Below are 20,200 nucleotides of genomic sequence, written 5' to 3'. Positions count from 1 at the left end.
AATCATTTAAAGCTTTTAAATTTTGGAAAGAAATAGTATTTTAAATGAAGTAGTAGGAAATCATTCTAGATTAAAGCTAATATAGAGCTGACGTTATACAGGATTTAGAGATCTAAGACCAAGTCAAGGAAATTTATCAGCCGCACTACAACTATGAAGCAGGAGGGCACTGTGGCAAGAGTAACTGTGATGTTAGACAAACAGACCTAACTTCAAACTCTGCCCCTCGGTTGCTTTCACCTAGTTATTTACTCTACTTATGTCTAAAACGTCACTAATTTTGTAGGGTTCATGTGAGGATTAAAAATATATCTCATGCTCCTGGTATAGTAAAACCCAGTAAACTACCAGTAAGTCACAGGTAATGGTAGCAAGTACCCTCATTTCAGAGATGCTTATCTCAAAGTGTTTGGTGTGCATCTAACCATTGTTTGCAAAATGTCTCTTGGAGCCTTACTTCTGTTAAGTATTTTTCAGAGAAGCCATCTTGATGGAGCTGGAAGGTAGAGAGGAAACGGGTAGAGAAGGGAGGTAGGAAGTACAAAGCAAGCAGATTCTGGAACCAGTGGCTCCTTGTCATCCATTTTACATATTTGAGTGCTGAGAAGTATTGCTTTCAAAAAAAGAACTCTACCAGGGCTTCGCTGGTGGTGCAGTGGTTGAGAGTCCGCCTGCCGATGCAGGGGATGCAGGTTCGTGCCCTGGTCCGGGAAGATCCCATATGCCACAGAGCGGCTGGGCCTGTGAGTCATGGCTGCTGGGCCTGTGCGTCCGGAGCCTGTGCTCCACGGAGAAAGAGGCCATAGCAGTGAGGGGCCCGCGTAACGAAAAAAAAAAGTAGAGACAAATGACAACAAAAACACTGTTCAAAAACGGTGGGATGCAGCAAAAGCAGTTCTAAGAGGGAAGTTTATAGCAATACAAGCCTACCTCAAGAAACAAGAAACATCTCAAATAAACAATCTAACCTTACACCTAAAGGAACTAGAGAAAGAGGAGCAAAAAACACCCAACGTCAGTGAAGGAAAGAAATCATAAAAATCAGAGCAGAAATAAATGAAATAGAAACAAAGAAAACAATAGCAAAGATCAATAAAACTAAAAGCTGCTTCTTTGAGAAGATAAACAAAATTGATAAACCATTAGCCAGACTCGTCAAGAAAAAGAGGGAGAGAACTCAAAACAATAAATTTAGAAATGAAAGAATAGAAGTTACAACAGACACCGCAAATACAAGGCATCATAATAGACTACTACCAGCAACTCTATGCCAATAAAATGGACAACCTGGAAGAAATGGACAAATTCTCAGAAAGGTATAACCTTCCAAGACTGAATCAGGAAGAAATAGAACATATGAACAGACCAATCACAGGTAATGAAATTGAAACTGTAATTAAAAATCTTCCAATAAACACAAGTCCAGGACCAGATGGCTTCACAGGTGAATTCTATGAAACATTTCAAACCTTCTCAAACTCTTCCAAAAAAATTTCAGAGGAAGGAACACTCCCAAATTCATTCTATGAGGCCACCATCACCCTGATTCCAAAACCAGACAAAGATACTACAAAAAAAGAAAATTACAGACCAATATCACTGAGGAATATAGAGGCAAAAATCCTCAACAAAATACTAGCAAACAGTATCCAACAACACATTAAAAGGAACATACAACATGATAAAGTGGGATTTATCCCAGGAATGCAAAGATTCTTCAATATGCACATATCAATCAGTGTGATACAGCATATTAACAAATTGAAGAATAAAAACTATATGATCATCTCCATAGATGCAGAAAAAGCTTTTGACAAAATTCACCACCAATTGATGATAAAAACTCTCCAGAAAGTGGGCATAGAGGGAACCTACCTCAACATCATAAAGGCCACATACAACAAATGCACAGCAAACATCATTCTCAAGAGTGAAAAACTGAAAGCATTTCCTCTAAGATCAGGAACAAAACAAGGATGTCCACTCTCACCACTCTTATTCAACATAATTTTGGAAGTCCTAACCACGCAATCAGAAAAGAAAAAGAAATAAATGGAATACAAATTGGAAAAGAAGACCTAAAACTATCACTGTTTGCAGATGACATGATACTATACATAGAGAATCCTAAAGATGCCACCGAAAATTATTAGAGATAATCAATCAATTTGGTAAATTTGCTAGATACAAAATTAATGCACAGAAATCTCTTGCATTCTTATACACTAACAATGAAAGATCAGAAAGAGAAATTAAGGAAACAATCCTATTCACCATCGCAACAAAAAAGAATAAAATACCTAGGAATAAACCTATCTAAGGAGGTAAAAGACCTGTACTCAGAAAACTATAAGACACTGATGAAAGAAATCAAAGATAACACAAACAGATGGAGAGATATACCATGTTCTTGGATTGGAGGAATCAATATTGTGAAAATGACTATACTACTCCAAACAATCTACAGATTCAATGCAACCCCTATCAAATTACGAATGGCATTTTTTACAGAAATAGAATGAAAAATCTTAAAATTTCTATGGAGACACAAAAGACCCTGAATAGCCAAAGCAGTCTTGAGGGGAAAAAACAGAGCTGGAGGAATCAGACTCCCTGACTTCAGACTATACTACAAAGTAACAGCAATTAAGACAATATGGTACTGGCACAAAAACAGAAATATAGATCAATGGAACAGGATAGAAAGCCCAGAGATAAACCCATGCACCTATGGTCAACTAATCTATGACAAAGGAGGCAAGCATATACAATGGAGAAGACAGTCTCTTAAATAAGTGGTGCTGGGAAAACTGGACAGCTACATATAAAAGAATGAAATTAGAATGCTCTCTAACACCATACACAAAAATAAACTCAAAATGGATTAAAGACCTAAATGTAAGACCAGACTCTATAAAACCCTAAGATGAAAACATAGGAAGAACACGCTTTGACATACATCACAGCAAGATCTTTTTTTGACCCACCTCCTAGAGTAATGGAAATAAAAACAAACAAAAAAAAACAAATAGGACCTAATAAAACTTAGAAGCTTTCGTACAGCAAAGGAAACCATAAACAAGACGAAAAGACAACTCTCAGAACGGGAGACAATTTTTTCAAACAAATCAACAGACAAAGGATTAATCTCCAAAATATATAAACAGCTCATGCAGCTCAACATTAAAAAAACAAACAACCCAATCCAAAAATGGGCAGAAGATCTAAATAGACATTTCTCCAAAGAAGACATATAGATGGCCAAGAGGCACATGAAAAGCTGCTCAACATCACTAATTATTAGAGAAATGCAAATCAAAACTACAATGAGGTATCACCTCACACCAGTTAGAATGGGCATCATCAGAAGATCTATAAACAACAAATGCTGGAGAGGGTGTGGAGAAAAGGGAACCCTCTTGCATTGTTGGTGAGAATGTAAATTGATACAGCCACTATGGAGAACAGTATGGAGGTCCCTTAAAAGACTAAAAGCAGGGCTTCCCTGGTGGCGCAGTGGTTGAGAGTCCGCCTGCCAATGCGGGGGACGTAGGTTCGTGCCCCGGTCCTGGAGGATCCCACATGCCGCGGAGCGGCTGGGCCCGTGAGCCATGGCTGCTGAGCCTGCGCGTCCGGAGCCTGTGCTCCGCAGCGGGAGAGGCCACAACAGTGAGAGGCCCGCGTACCGCAAAAAAAAAAAAGACTAAAAGCATAATTACAATATGACCCAGCAATCACAGTACTGGGCATATACCCAGAGAAAACCATAATTCAAAAACACACATGCACCCCAATGTTCACTGCAGCATATTTACAATAGCGAGGTCATGTAAGCAACTTAAATGCCCATCGACAGACGAATGGGTACAGTAGATGTGGTACATATACACAATGGTATATTATTCAGCCATAAAAAGAAAGGAATTCGGGTCATTTGTAGAGATGTAGATGGACCTAGGGACTGCCATACAGAGTGAAGTAAGTCAGAAAGAGAAAAATAAATATCGTATATTAAAACATATATGTGGAGTCTAGAAAAACGGTACAGATGAACTGTTTGCAAGGCAGAAATAGAGACAAATATGTAGAGAACAAACGTATGGACACCAAAGGGGGAAAGTGGGAAGATGGGGGGGGGATGAATTGGGAGATTGGGATTAACATATATACACTAATATGTATAAAATAACTAATAATAACCTGCTGTATAAAAAAATTAAAGTAAAAAATATAAACAAAAATCAATTAAACGAAAAAGAAACAAATGCCTTATTATCAATTGTCTACAAGAGGGTAATGGAAATATTAGGCAAGGTGATCCACTCATTTTAATGAGTGACTAAGGTTCCCAGAGAGACAGACTATAGGTTAGAAATGGTAAGATAACAAAAAAACTCCCTCGAAATTTCTTAGATATATTAAAATATGATACACTGGATACTAATATTATTTAGTAAATTTTGCCTAAGTCTTGTCTTAGAAAGCTAAGAGACTATTACAATTACATAGAAAAACTTAGCTGAAATTCTGTTAGTTATATATGTTATCATATAAATCAAATATTTTATTCAATTTTCACTATATAACACTCTCAGAAGAAAGCCAGGCACAAAATCATGAGACCCATGCATGCTCACTATCGAGTACAAAACACATTTAGTGTCTCCAAATAGATATTGAAGAAAGCAAGCCTTATTTTAACAACGTGGCTAATAATCTACGTTTAAACTCTGGGATAAAAATAAAAGAAAGAAAAAAAGGATACACAGTTCTAAAAATAATATGTAAATATAAAGGCACATTTCATTTCTTATCGTTCTCAGTGTAATGCCATTTGCTCTCTAAATTTTAGTTTGAGGATTTGATAAGGGGGCAAAATTGAGATCTAGTAGGGCCTTAAACTACTGAATCACACCTCACTAAGCTTTACAACAAAGGAGGAATGGTTTCTTACTTCAATCTTCAGATTAATTTAATGACAAAGCCTTTTAGATACAGAGATAGATACATAGACAGAAAGAATGTCTATTCTATTCCATTTTACAGATGGAACTCTGTATAGTGATTTACATTATTATCAGTGAAAGGTACCAAATTCAAGGTAGGATACAATGTAGCGTAATTTTATGCTGTCAAATGGGTACTCTATAGACTCTAAAATTCAATTAGTCATTTTACAAAAACCTGTTAAAAGGTAAAAGCAGTTATAATTACACTTGAAGATAAATGTATTGAGATGTCAATCATGATCTCTATGCTCAGATCTAGGTCAGAACATGTAGTAAAATTATCCAATGAATTTGTTTCATGATGTCACAAGTATGAAGGAACAACTGACAAACAAGGTCATGAACACAGATATATTTGAGATAGAAGAACAATTTCCAGTTCCCTGCAATGTTTCTCATTCTCTATGGATTTGATTTTTATAGACTAGACTTTTGAAGAGTAGAAGACTGGGATTAATTTGACTAGTAAAAGACAAAAGAAAGAGCGAGATCCTAAAAGGGAGCTCCTTCTTTAGTATTAATAACATTTAAAATTATATCAAAAATAAACAGGTGAAATCATTTATAAAGGCAAAGCTAAATATTAGTAAGTATGTGAAGGTCTTCTAACTACATTAAAATCTGAGCTGAATATAATATTGGGAAATGAAGTATTTTTTCTTATTCAATTAATTTTTTAGCAAGAGAAAGACCTTTTTTGTTTAACCCTTGACCAAAATATTTAAACCACATTATATAAGTTGACAATTTTCCTAAGTAAAATGAAATAGTGCCTTAGGAAATCAAAGATGAAAAATATGATTTATGTTCATGAGGGCATTATAGTTTAGTGGAAAGAAGGAGGTATTTTTAAAAGTACTATAGGGCTTCCACCACTATGGTGGCACAGTGGTTGAGAATCTGCCTGCTAATGCAGGGGACATGGGTTCGAGCCCTGGTCTGGAAGGATCCCACATGCCGCGGAGCAACTAGGTCCGTGAGCCACAACTACTGAGCCTGCACGTCTGGAGCCTGTGCTCCGCAACAAGAGAGACCACGATAGTGAGAGGCCTGCGCACCGCGAAGAAGAGTGGCCCCCACTTGCTACAACTAGAGAAAGCCCTTGCACAGAAACGAAGACCCAACACAGCAAAAATTAATTAATTAATTAATAAACTCCTACCCCCAACATCTTCTTAAAAAAAAAAAAAGTACTATAATAGCAATTGAAATATGTATCAAGTACAGTGGGGAGCATATCTGAATGTGCAGATAGAAGAAATATTATATAAAAGCTCCATGCCAACCAGGAAAATCTTCCCAGAGCAGATGGAACTTAAGTAGACATAGTAAGAATGGATAGCAGTTTGGTGAGTGGTAAGTGAACAGAGAATTGTCTCAACAGAGGGAAGAGAACATACAAAGGCTCAAAGATGTCAAAGATCATATTATCTTTGAATGTGGGGGGTCCAGGTTGGTGAGAAAAAAGGAGTTTGAGTCCATCTGAGGTATCCTATTATATATCTTTCATCCTAATCTATAACATTTTTTAATTCTTAGCCTAGTTTCCCCAAAGTATCCTTGTGAGCATTGGTTTTATTTACTCTGTTTTTTGCCATTTTCTATTAACATATAAGATACCTAGAGGAAAGTACACAGCTCATAATTGTACAGCTCAATGATTTTCAGTTTGAGTACACCTGTGAAAACACCATCCAGATCAAGAAAGACTGTATTACCAGCATCCAGAAGCCCCCTTCATGCCACCTTCCAAGCACTAACCATCCCCAACCCCTGCCAGCCCTTCCTGGAGGTAAATAATACCGACTTCTAACATCATCAATTTGTTTTGCCTGGTTTTGAAATGTACATAAGTGAAATACAGTACATTGTCCTTTTGTGTTTCTTTCCCTCAAGATTATGTGTGTGAAATTCATCCATATCATATATGGCAACAGTTTGTTCATTTACACTGCAGTGTAATATTCCATTATGTGACTAATCACCATTTATTTATTCATTGCACTGTTGACAGACATTTGGATTGTTTTCAGTTTGGGACTATTTTGGATACTGATGTTGTAAATACCCTTGTACATGTCATTTGGAAAACATGTGTACTCAGTTCTGCTGGGCATATACCCCAAAATGGATCTGTTGGGTCATTAGGCTGTACAAAGTGGTTGTACAGATTTATACCTGACTATAGTACAGTATATGAAGAGTTTTACTTTCTCCATACTCTCACCAACACTCAAATTTTGATTTTCATCTTTCTGCTCAGTGTGTAGATGTTTCTCAATGTGGTTTTAATTTGCATTCCTTTGATGACTGAGTTGAGCAGGTGCTCACACCTTCACATGATTTTTGGCCATTAGGATATACTCATTCTTTTGCATGCTATTTTTTTTTTTTTTTTTGCGGTAGGCGGGCCTCTCACTGCTGTGGCCTCTCCCGTTGCGGAGCACAGGCTCCGGACGCGCAGGCTCAGCGGCCATGGCTCACGGGCCCAGCCGCTCCGCGGCATGTGGGATCTTCCCGGACCGGGGCACGAACCCGTGTCCCCTGCATCGGCGGGCGGACTCTCAACCACTGCGCCACCAGGGAAGCCCTGCATGCTATTTTAAACGTACTTAGCTGGCCTTTCAGCCACCATCATTGTCACCTGACAAAGGCAGTTTTGCTGAAGAACACTTTAAGCAATTATTGACAGCATTACGTCTTCAAATGAGAAGAAATAATTTTCTTCTTTTCTACCCATCTTCATTCTTTTCTTATTCTTTTCTCTTTTTTTTTTAATTAATTAAGTTATTTATTTTTGGCTGCGTTGGGTCTTCATTGTTTGCGCATGGGCTTTCTCTAGTTGCAGAGAGCGGGGGCTACTCTTCATTGCGGTGTGCGGGCTTCTCATTGCGGTGCCTTCTCTTGTTGTGGAGCATAGGCTCTAGGCACGTGGGCTTCAGTAGTTGTGACTTGTGGGCTCTAGAGCACAGCCTCAGTAGTTGTGGCACGTAGGCTTAGTTGCTCCACGGCATGTGGGACCTTCCCAGACGAGGGCTCAAACCCGTGTCCCCTGCATTGGCAGGCAGATTCTTAACCACTGCACCACCAGGGAAGCCCAATTCTTTTCTTATTCTAATCTATTTATTCACCCTCTCTTTCATCTTCCCGTCTACCTTTTCATTCCAAAAACATCAATAAACAGAAGTCAATTAACAATGTCGAAGTATTGTAAAGAGAGTTCAATAACAAGTGTGCATCACAGGCCCAGCCTTCTTACTTTCGAGTTGGTAAATGTTTGAGTTCTCTTTTTTTAATAACTGAAAAAAGTAAGCATTAACTTTACTGACTATTTACTTTAAAATAAATTTATCATTCATAAAATTTTAATAAGATAAATCTAAATGTCTCCTTTTTCCCAATTTATGAATAGATAATGTTCAGTGAGCATTTTAAAGGAATATCAAAAGGAAAATGAAAAAAACAGTATAGGTTGTAAAAAGAGAACAGTAAAAAAAGAATATATACATGGATGCTTTCTTTCACCTTCTCTGAAAACCAAGCACAAATTATATTTGGTAAAAATAAAGTGGCTGTGACCTTTTTCCCTCCTCTGCATGATTAATTAATTAATGTCCTATTAATTGGAAGATGTGGCTGAATTTCTAACACTTTCATTTTCTGTGCACATCATCCCGTACTGTAACCACCGATTAAGCTGTTCATCAAAGGTGAACCAGCAAGGTCACCAGAGCAGTATCTCTTCAGTTATTCATTACCCATCTTCAATAGTAATTAACAATGGTAACATTTCCATAAATCAACATCTTTCTGATTGTTCTCTGATGATAAACAGTCAAAATATGTGCATCCCAGCCTACCCTTTTTACTTTTATATAAAAAATTCAGTCTAAATGTACCACAGAGAAAACTCAGGTGAAATATTACAGGAGTTTCTTTAATTAAAATATACCAGAGAAATAAGGTTATGTACCTCTGACAGAAAAATACAAACCTACTTACACAACTAAATGAGTCTAAAACAAACAACCCAATCAAAAAATGGGCAGAAGACCTAAATAAACATTTCTCCAAAGAAGACATTCAGATGGCCAGTAGGCACATGAAAAGATGCTCCACATGACTAATTATCAGAGAAATGTAAATCAAAACTACAATGAGGTATCACGTCATATCAGTCAGAATGGCCATCATTAAAAAGTCCCCAAACAATAAACGCTGGAGAGGATGTGGAGAAAAGGGAACCCTCCTACACTGTTGGTGTGAATGTAAATTGGTACAGCCACTATGGAGAGCAGCATGGAGGTTCCTTATAAAACTAAAAACAGAATTACCATATGATCCAGCAATCCCACTCCTGGGCATATATCTGGAGAAAACCATACTTCAAAAAGATAATGCATCCCAATGTTCATAGCAGTACTATTTACAATAGCCAAGACATGGAAGCAACCTAATTGTCCATTGACAGATGAATGAATAAAGAAGATGTGGTGTATATGTGTATATATATATATATATATATATAAACATACACACACACAATGGAATACTACTCGGCCATAAAAAATAATGAAATAATGCCATTTGCAGCAACATGGATGGACCTAGAGATTGTCATACCAAGTGAAGTAAGTCAGACAGAAGAAGACAAATATTGTATGACATACTTATATATGGAATCTAAAAAAAATGATACAAATGAACTTATTTATAAAACAAACAGATTCACAGACTTAGAAAACAAACTTATGGATACCAAAATGGAAAGTCTGGGGGGGGGGGGGGGGGGGATAAGTGACAATTTAGAATAAAAAGTAGATTTAATTCACCCTACTCTCAAACAGCACATCACAGTGTGGACCAATAAGAAAAATTAGTTATAAAGTGTTTATGATCATGATTAAAATACTGAAAATATATTTTAAAACTTAAGTTACTAATAATAGGCAATCATCCCATCAATTATGTATGATAATATACTATAATAAAGTGATTACATATTATTAAATAGTTACTAATGTATTACATTATTAAATATAATTATATTGTATATTATATATGTGATCATACATAATTATATTCCAATGCTGGTTTATTTCTAAATTTTAGAAAAATAATTCATTCTCTTTAGTATTTTAAAATTCCTGTCTGCATTTTCAATTTCTCAATTTAATAAGTTATTGGTAAACATATATGCACAGAGCTTGGAATTAATTCAAAATTAATATGCAGAATTGAAGGCACAAACATTAGTCTTGTAGTGTATAAAATGGTATGTATATGTTAATATCCTATGTCAGTTAAGAGAAAACACAGTTCAAACTGGCTTAAACAATAAGAAGATGTACTATTTCACAAAACCAAAATTCAAAGGATATAACAAGGTCAAGGTAAAGAAAGTAGGGCTCAGCCCTATTTTTCTACAATCCACTCAGAAAAGATCTCTCCATTTGACAGTTTGGTCTCCAGGCTGCCTCTCCTCAGAGCCACTGGCATGCTCATGGCCAGTGGAATGAGATAAGCTCTCTCCCTACCATGAAATAAAGATGTTTCCCTTCAGTCTGATTAGATCAAATCTTGTGATTTAATAGAATAGGTAGTTAAGTGAGCTGAACTCATTTTTAGACTATTTGGTTTGTTCTTCATTTTATTTTATTTTTATTACTTGGTTTCATTTCCATTTTGCTTTTTTATTGAACAGAGGGGAAAAAAACTAATGTTTCTATTTTTCCAGAGTTAGAGATAATGAAGATACAGTGAACATTCTTGAGGAAAATAGGATTATATAAAGTTATCGAGGGAAAGGCAAAGAATCCATCGAGGGTCTTTGATGGGGTCAATTAGTTTGACCACAATAGTTTATTATAATAATTAAATTATTGTACTATACCTAACATAAGAAAATGCTATTCATTCCAGAGGGATTTTTCCAACACTGGATAAACAGAAGGATTCTCACCTTGTGGCATCTCGGGTGGCAGATAATGAGGTTCTTGAGCACTAACATGAACCCATTCAAAGTCATCATATAGATCCTGGTGGTAATCACAAACTCCCGGACCATCATCAAAAGTACAGCCACCTGAAAGGGGAAAAGAAGAACTACTGTTACATTCTAAACATTAGAATGTGCTGGAGAAGAAAACATTATACTGAAGTGTACAATGTGGTACTCATAAATTTAATAATAAATGTACTCCTATTTATCACTATTTTCACTAAATGTTCACATAAAATGAAATTTCTATCCGTATCTTGTGTGAATAAGATAGTGGTTTGAGCCTCAGAAGTAAGGCTGAGATTTTTAGATATGAATAATATTAGAAGATATATGTAATAGTGAGGCTTTCCGGAAATATACAAACCACCTTCAATCTAAATAGTTTTTAACAACTTTAGCAGGGAGAAGGGGAGGAAAGAAAAAAGTGAAAATTGTCTTTCTTTCTACAGCAAGTTCAAAAAGGTGAAGTTAATAATTAAATTTACCCAATTTCTTGCTTTAGAAAAACACTTTGAAATCCACTCATAATAGCAAATGAAATACTTACAGCTTTATGAGGTCTAAAGTGTTTGAGGTCAGTGAAACATGCTTCCATACTTCATTTAGATTGCTTTCACACACAATTACGACTTAAAAGTGGGAAAAACTGAACGAAGCATAAAACTGATCAGATTAGCCTACAATCACTCTCACTACTTCCACTTTATTTAATAACCTCTTTTTTAAAAATGGAGGTAGCCTTTCCCCTTTACATCAGTCATTTTTCCTGGATTTATTTTCTGGGGTAATTTTATGGCACAAGTAGAATAATTACTTTTGCTTCTCAGCCTACATATACAGGCACACACAACTCAACATATTTAGTTTATTCAATTCATGAAAATCAGAACTGGCCTATATGTCTAATCTTGAAAGAAAATGGATTAGAACTAATGAAAATTCAGCAGTAGGTTTAATGAGAAAAACCAATAACCTGTCTCCCTTCAAGTAGCTTATTTGTTTAGTTTCCATGGGGATCTCTGTGAAGAAACTCTGAATTCTCTGACCAAACAGCAGGCTAGGGGGTGGTAAACTTCAGGCCTGTAAATTCTTCTCTGTAAACAGAGAATTCACTTTCCTCATCAAAAATTTATCAATCTGAATATGAAAAAGTTATGTTCCTCACCAATGACAGAGACAAGCCAGCATTACATGCAAAGAAGGCAAAATCAGAAATGTCCAGATGACACTATGGCCCAAAGAACCTTTTTCAAAAGTGGAATATATATATATGGGTATCCCTGAACCACTCTTATGACCACATCAATCCTTTAAAATAACCAAACTTCAGCAGCTTGAAAGCTTAATGTTGTCTTTTAAATATGCCTAAAACAGACTTTATATAAATGCTCTCATGAAAAATGATTTATTTTTTAATTTAAAATTAATCAATGAAAAGAGGTTGCTAGGAAATGAATCTTCACATAGCAAGGGGAAAGTTTTTCTCAATATATAATTTGTTCTCACAATCCTAAAATAACTTACTGCTGTGCAACCCATACCTTCCGGGCTTCCACTGCCCTTTGTGAGTGACCCCTGTATATAAGTTTAAACTACCAATGGAACCTACATTGGTTCATTTGGAAGACAAATGGGCTTAATTGCTGTCCTTCATAGCCACTGTTAATTTTAGCCTCCAGGATTCTTATTAGCAATAACAACTAGGAAGAGCTATACAAAATAAGTGGGTCAACCCCTGTTATTTGCTGCACTTCACTCCCGAATCAGTCAAGAGTCTTGGGGAAAGTTCCTGGTCGATCTGAGTTGAGTGATAGAAGAATTTTTTAAAGATGACTTTTTATTTTATAATTTACAATAAATTCTAATCTAAGAGGTACAATACATCTATCCACCACATGTGTAACATAGGAATAAATCTTTGGTAAAAGATGTTTATGAATCTTTTTGTAAAGAGTTTTGTATTTCAAAGTTAAGGACTAATACAGTGTATCAGACTGGGTATAAAAAATACAAAAAAATACTATTATTGGCCTGATGAATGGGATAGACAGACATGCATGGGAGAGTATATATATATATATATATAAAATACAGTATGTTACAAGGGATCGTAACAGTATGACCAAAGTCACAAAGAACACAAATGACAAATGAATTGGCTACCTATACCTGAGTTGGTTTTGGAAGGCTTCACGGAGTTACGCCTAAAGATGAGTAAGGATGTGCCAGGCCAGAAAGGAAATTGGATTGAAATTAAAAAAAAAAGCAAAAGCAAGGGCATAACAAATCTAAAGAAACATGAGATGTTGGACAGTCTCAAGTAATCTCAAATAATTCTGTGTAATGAGCATGAAAAGTATGTAGGGGACAAAACAGAAACAAAACTAAATATGAAAGATTTTTAGATACTGTAAACATTTAGATTTTATTGTATGAAGCCATTAAAGGATTTTATCCAGAACTATGACACAATTCAAGCCACGTTAATAATAATAATGATAACAACAATAATAACAACAGTTATGTAGAGTTTAAAGAGTAATGGGGGAAAACGGAGGTAGATAATTTGGTTCAACCTTACAACGGATAGCACATAATATAATTTGAGCTAATTCCATTTTGCATAATCCCAGTTTACCATTTAAGGCTCACTAGAAAGCCCTAAAAACAAAGTCTTCTTTAATACATAGTCTTCTATACACATGCTCCTCTGTTCAGACATTTTTATATATAGTATTATGATCTATTTAAAAGAGAAACAGCAAGGTTCTAATTCATAAATAAAAACATAATTTATGAATTTAAAGTTTCACTGAGCTAGACAAAAGGAGGCAATACTGAAATGGTGCTCAAGAAATGTCCTGAGGCAGAGGGGATGAAAATGAACAAGGAAACACCTTACATTTTCAGTTTTTGTATTTGCTACTGGTGACAGGACTACAGGGAGTACAGCAAAATCATTTCAGCAAAACGGCAACTGCAAGTTCCTTGACCCTTGGAGGAAAATTACTTCTGAAGAGCCATTTCACAGATTGCTAATTCCTCTATGCCAGTCAGTCAGCTAAAGGACAGATCTTTCACTGCAACGGTCTGCTTCCATTATGACAACCCATTTGTGGGGCTTTGCAAGCTGTTCACCTGAAAATAAAAGTCAAGCTAATTTGGACTTGCCTGAATTTCTTTACATTCCTAAGCAACTCAAATAAAAGATAGGCATTAAGAAACATTAGGTACAAAAAATAGAAGTATTCCTAGCCCCAAAATTATATTGCCTAAACATCTAGCATTTAGAGAGATTCTTGAGTGTTTATTTAAACAGACAGCTCTATGAGAGAGTATGGAAATAGAGATTCTTTCTGTGGAATCATAAAAGAATGAATACTAAACTCAAATCCCTTCTGATATCAAACTTTTCAATAAAACCCAGGGTCAGGTTAATTTAGAACAAAGTTGAATTGGAGAAAAATAAAAGGTCAGTAAGGCCCTGGACAACTGTGAACATGTTATGGAGGACATTCTTTTGAAAGCTATTGTACTAGGACCTTCCACATTCTCCCCTCCAAGGCACCTACGCAGTCTTAATTTTCTGATTGAATCTAATAGCAAGAAACACACAGAATTATCTTTCATGGTTCTTTACTATTTGTAAAGAACAAGCTTCATTTAGCTCAAAATACAGATCATTTTTGTTATTATTTTCTTAAAATGATTGGAATATACAGGGTTTTGAAAAGTAAGAGTAAAGTCCTAGACAAAATATGTTGGCAAATGCAATGTCCTTAACACTGTTGTTTTATGACCCTCAAAAATGGGCAAATTAATATTTTCCAATTGTGAATTAAGCTGTGATACACAAATTTGCTCATGTAGTGATCATCAACTTTGAAATAATCTTTCTTCCATTAAGAACACAATGAAAGAGTAATATATGTCACATTAGGACACATGCAATACTGAGTTAAACTAACTTTGAATAGATCATCTTTGTCTACGCTAATCAGAACCATAATATAATTTTACTGGTATAAGCCCCAAAACTCATTACAAAGAAGCCGATACATGTCACACAAAAAAATTGAAAAGAACAGACAAGTAACTTATTACTGAATCTCTTAAATGTAATTCCATTCATAATCTGAGTCAATATTGTCTTCTCCCAGAAAAGCAGGTTTTTACAAAGTATAAAAATTGATGCTATTAAATAAAGTTCATATTTCCTCTGAAATCTACTGGGATATCTTAAAATATTTTTTTCCTTTCAACTTTTGGGAATATTAAAGATACAAAATAAGAATTGACTTAACATAGTCAATGCTTAGAAGTTTACCTCCAGTCTAAGGATAAACAATGCTTGTTCTCAATTTAAGTACTGAAATTCAAATAGGAAAACAAATCCAAGTAGATGCAAAGGACGAATGCCTTTGAGGTCATAAGTATGAGTCACTGGTCTTAATGCGTCACTCTGGTTCAATAACAAAGAAGATCTAATGAAGAAAAATAAGAAAATTTATGAATAAGAGTTCCTTAAAAGATAACAACTTCAGATCCAGAAAAAAACTCTTTTGCCCTGCTAGTAGTTAAGTAGTAGAAGAAAATATTATTTGAGCCTAGCTCCTCCATAAAGGAAAAGGAACTTGAAACACATGATGGAAATCCAAACCCAACATTTATTGATAGATACAAATGACTCTTAATGATGAGAGAAGAGCTCATTTCAAACACACCCATAAATTATCTAATTGTTCATCTCTAGAGTTCCATTTCTAGCCAAGAATATATGTTTAATACATACAATCCAAGATTATTTAGCTAGTAAGACTTCTATTCAAATTGTCTATGATTTGAAGCAAATGCTATACTCCAATTGACTGAATAATCTTCTTTTAATAAGACTAAATTAACCAGCATAGAAAAATAAGTCCAGTTTTACTCCCCTCCATCTTTGCAGAGAAGCAATATTAACATCTCCTAAACGTCAATTAAGAAGACTTAAGGAATTTTAAGGAACTGGTACATACCACCACTCAGATGGTACAAGAAAGAGACAGCATTTCTAGATGAAGCCTGGAGAGATGGCTAAGCACATATACAGCTTTCCTATTTTATTTCTTTGAGCTTCAATTTCCTTCCCAATAAAATCAAGATAATAATAGCTACAGTACAGTTGTATGAGGATTAGTGATAATGCATGTAAAGCCCCTAACACTCAACAAGTTTTTTTTAACAGCACCTTATTTTTTCATGTTCCTTTCTTAACAGTGTACTCTGTATATATGCTATACAAATGCAAACCTATGCACATATTAAACAGCAAAAGTCGAAGAAAGAAACTTATGGTTTCCATATAGTTTATCCAGAAAGACTAAAGAGAGTTCCCATAAAGACAATATTATCATATTACCATTACCAGTTTTCCCTGAACACTCTTCAGATATGCTTTCAATAAGGAAACACCTTACTTTAGATCAAGGTGTCAGCAAACTTCAACTGTAAAAAGCCAATTAATAAATATTTTAGGTTTTGCAGACCATATCATTTCTATCTCAACCACATAACTGTTGTCATTGGAGCAAGAAAGCAGCCACAGAGAATACCTAACAAATGGGTATGGCTGTGTTCAAATAAAACTTTTATGGGACTTCACTGGTGGTGCAGTGGTTAAGAATCCGCCTTCCAATGCAAGCGACCTGGGTTCAATCCCTGGTCAGGGAACTAAGATCCACATACTGCAGGGCAACTAAGCCTGCACGCTCTAGAGCCTGTGCACCACAAGGAGAGAGAAGCCCACGCGATGCAACTAGAGAAGCCCAGGTGCCACAACGAAAGATCCCGCATGCTGCAATGAAAATCCTATGTGCCGCAACTAAGACCCGATGCAGCCAAATAATAATAAAATTAAATTAAAAATAAAAAACTTTTGGGCTTCCCTGGTGGCGCAGTGGTTGAGAGTCCGCCTGCCGATGCAGGGGACACGGGTTCGTGCCCCGGTCCGGGAAGATCCCACATGCCGCAGACTGGCTGGGCCCGTGAGCCATGGCCGCTGAGTCTGCGTGTCCGGAGCCTGTGCTCCGCAACGGGAGAGGCCACAACAGTGAGAGGCCCACATACCGCAAAAAAAAAAAAAAAAAAAACTTTTATTACAAAAACAGGTGGCAAGCTGGATTTAGCCATCAGGCCATAGTTCACCAACCCTTGGGTTAGATCACTCTGATCTTAAGTATCCTTGAAAATTATAGGTAGTACACAGTCTGGTTAAAAGCTTACAAACAAAGGTCTTTGATTTCTGCCTCACCTCCATATGACTTGATTTTCTTTCTCATATATCAAGACGAGTGGCAATAGGCCACAGCCAGGAAACTGAAACTGGAAATGGGGTCTGAATGACAGTTCTACATCTAAAACCACATCAGACTGTCTGGCTGGACAGAGGTCTAAATCAGAAAGTGAGAATATGAGAGAGCTTTCAAGGTCCTGTAGTCTGGGCTTCAAGCTTTTCAGACAACAAAGGGAAATATATTTTACACTGTGACCCAGCATATATTGATACATGCATACATGCATGCAAATAGTCAAATATACAGTATGTGTGAACACAAATACACTTATTCACTCAATCATTTATTATCTCCAACTATGGGTCACTAGTCGGGTGCTCTTTCTATAAGTGAAATAAAATTAAGAGTAATTGCGTGAATCAGGGAAGTATTGGGTTGGCCAAAAAGTTCGTTCAGGTTTTTCCATAACTAACTTTTTGGCCAACCCAATAGATATGAGAAAAAGAAAACAGGATGGCAATCCTCTGTTTCCAATACACACAAGCATATGTCCATTGCGGGAGGGTACCCAGAAGACAGACGTAAGCAATCCAAGTCTCTATGCCTAATTTTCAGGTCTCAGGTACAAGCTGAGGTCCAAAAATAAGCCTTTGAGACCTGGGCAGCCCTGACAGTACATATGTGACTTCATCCAACCTCATTATGGAGCTAATGGATGATTACATGCCAAACAGCCATAGAAATGATTTCACAGATGAAAAGAGGTTCATTAAAATGTAAAAGGAACATATTAATAAAAAGTGCCTCATACTAGAAAAAATTAAAATTTCCCAGAGTTACAGAGCAAGAAAGTGTCAGAGTCAGGATGTGAACCCAGGTACTATATAGGTTCTCTACTCTTGACCATGACATTAAATGGCTCCTCAAATGAAGTGTGATTAGACATCTTCAGAATCATACAGTACAGCTCCCTTCAATCAGCATAACCTCAAGCTACTGCTCAACAAAGACAGCGTTCATTACCCATCTCACCCAGGTGATAGTACGGGGTGCTGCATCTTTTGTGGACAAAATGTAGTAAACTTCCAACCATATTACATGTCAAAGTCTCCTAGACTTGATGCCAGCAATAGGAAAGGTTCTTTTTTGGACAGAGCTATAAAAGCCAGGCTGATTAACTAGTAACTTCAGCAAAGAATTTTATTTCAATACAGTGACTTAAGGCTAAGAATGTATATGATCATAGCACTGTCCTATCACTCTTGCTTGGAAACCTTCACTTTCACCTCATCTCCCCTAAAACACGTATAAACAAATGGCTTTTCTACCTTTAAAAACATTAAAATAAATCAAAAGCAATTTTGTTCTGGCAATTTTTGCATAGCCCTGACATGAATCCTAGGATAAGAAACCAGGTGCTTTTGCAAAGATCATTAATGTATTTACCCAAGTTTCTTTTCCTATTTTTCATCATTTTTTTCTATTCCAGTAAAATCTCATCTTTTTTGTCTAGCGTTAGATACACAATCTAGAGAAACCCATTGAACAAAGTAATAGAGAGTAAATGTACTGAAAAATAAAATTCACAACTGAAGCCATTATTTACATTTTGGTAAAACTGGAAACCATCCAAGCTCACATTTAAACATTTCTTTGTTTTGTTTTCTTTCTCATGGAGGGATTCCTGGTGGGCTCCACTTCACCCATATCAGACACATTCTGGCTTATTTCAGCAGTTGCTCCTGACTCAGCTCAAGCATGATGGGTGATGGATCATTTTTCATTTACGAAGGGAGTTCTGCAAAATGCTGAAGCCATGTAAAACAGAATTCCATAACCCAACCTCCTAGAGGAAGGGCAAAGATCTGCCTTGAGGATTTTTATTCAAAATCTTATAGCAGATTGGCAAAGGAATCAAATATTCTCAGCTACACTTTAAGAAGTTCAACAGTTCGGTTTTGTAAGACTGAAATACACTTCGAAAAAAATAACTAATTTAGGTAATTAAAATGCATCTTGAAAGTAAAAAGAAAAAATTATCTTTTTCATTAATATGAAGCCCCTTTCCTATTGAAATGTTTCTAGACTTGGTGTAATAAAGAAGGTATACAGGTCAATGTTTGGGTTTTCCACAGTTCTTAAAATATACTCTTAAGAGTAAAGACAGTTCTTTCTGCCATTTTCTTTATTTAGGAAAAAAAGCTGGACATTATCATTTCTAACTACTGATTTCAGATGTATTAACCAGTTCTTTCATTTTAAGCATCATTTAAACAGTCAGTTTGGCCTTTTACCAAGTCCACAGCAAACGAGCCACTCACCCAAACACAAGGAAATCCTTACATTAATATTGAGTAATGTTAGAGACCTTATTGTCAGAGATCTCTACCCCCTTTCTCATAAAGAAAGTAATCGGGGCTTTAACCAATGTTTTGGTGAGACTTTTAATAGCCTTTAAAAACTTCGACTTCTGACCAAGTCAGTGTTGAAGGCTGAATTATAACTTTCTCTGCTCAAATTTCCTTTCTCAGGACAGTGCATATGGTTACCATTTAGTGGAATCACCACATAAAATAAAGATCCCTCAACCAGCAAACACCAATGCTCAACACAGACATTTAAGTGATATGTAAGTCAACAGTCAGTCTAACCCTAATGAAGAGAGTCATAATTGGGAGAATGACGAATAGGTTTTACACAGGGCCTCTCGAGTGAGATTCAGATCTGGCTGTATCCTTATTTTTTCATTTCAATACCAAAAAAAACAAAAACAACCAATTTGGCTCCACTTTCCCATTTCTACTTCCACCTACTACATAGGAATGCTGTGCCAATTAATTTTAAAAATCTCTCCACAATACCCTACGACTAGTAAAGCTACATGCTATGCACGTTTAAGGCATCAAGTTTGG

The 20,200-nt window shown here is 36.1% G+C and overlaps 1 protein-coding gene across 5 annotated transcripts in view; it reads right to left on the bottom strand.

Annotated features, from left to right (window-relative positions):
* Positions 1 to 20,200, bottom strand: part of PTPRK (protein tyrosine phosphatase receptor type K) — a 568,012-nt gene that overhangs the window by 426,547 nt on the left and 121,265 nt on the right. For 4 of the 5 annotated variants that reach the window (XM_065888558.1, XM_065888557.1, XM_065888559.1 and 1 more), the window contains exon 2: positions 10,972 to 11,094. In XM_065888558.1, the coding sequence (XP_065744630.1) occupies positions 10,972 to 11,094 (123 nt within the window). Of the gene's footprint in view, positions 1 to 10,971; positions 11,095 to 20,200 lie in introns of those variants that run through there. The other variant, XM_065888561.1, reaches the window with a different exon arrangement.

Source organism: Phocoena phocoena, chromosome 12 (genome assembly GCF_963924675.1).
Source record: "Phocoena phocoena chromosome 12, mPhoPho1.1, whole genome shotgun sequence".
In the NCBI taxonomy this organism is placed as follows: domain Eukaryota; kingdom Metazoa; phylum Chordata; class Mammalia; order Artiodactyla; family Phocoenidae; genus Phocoena; species Phocoena phocoena.
Note: the sequence above shows the minus strand (reverse complement) of the source record. Positions and strands in the feature narration are given on the sequence as shown.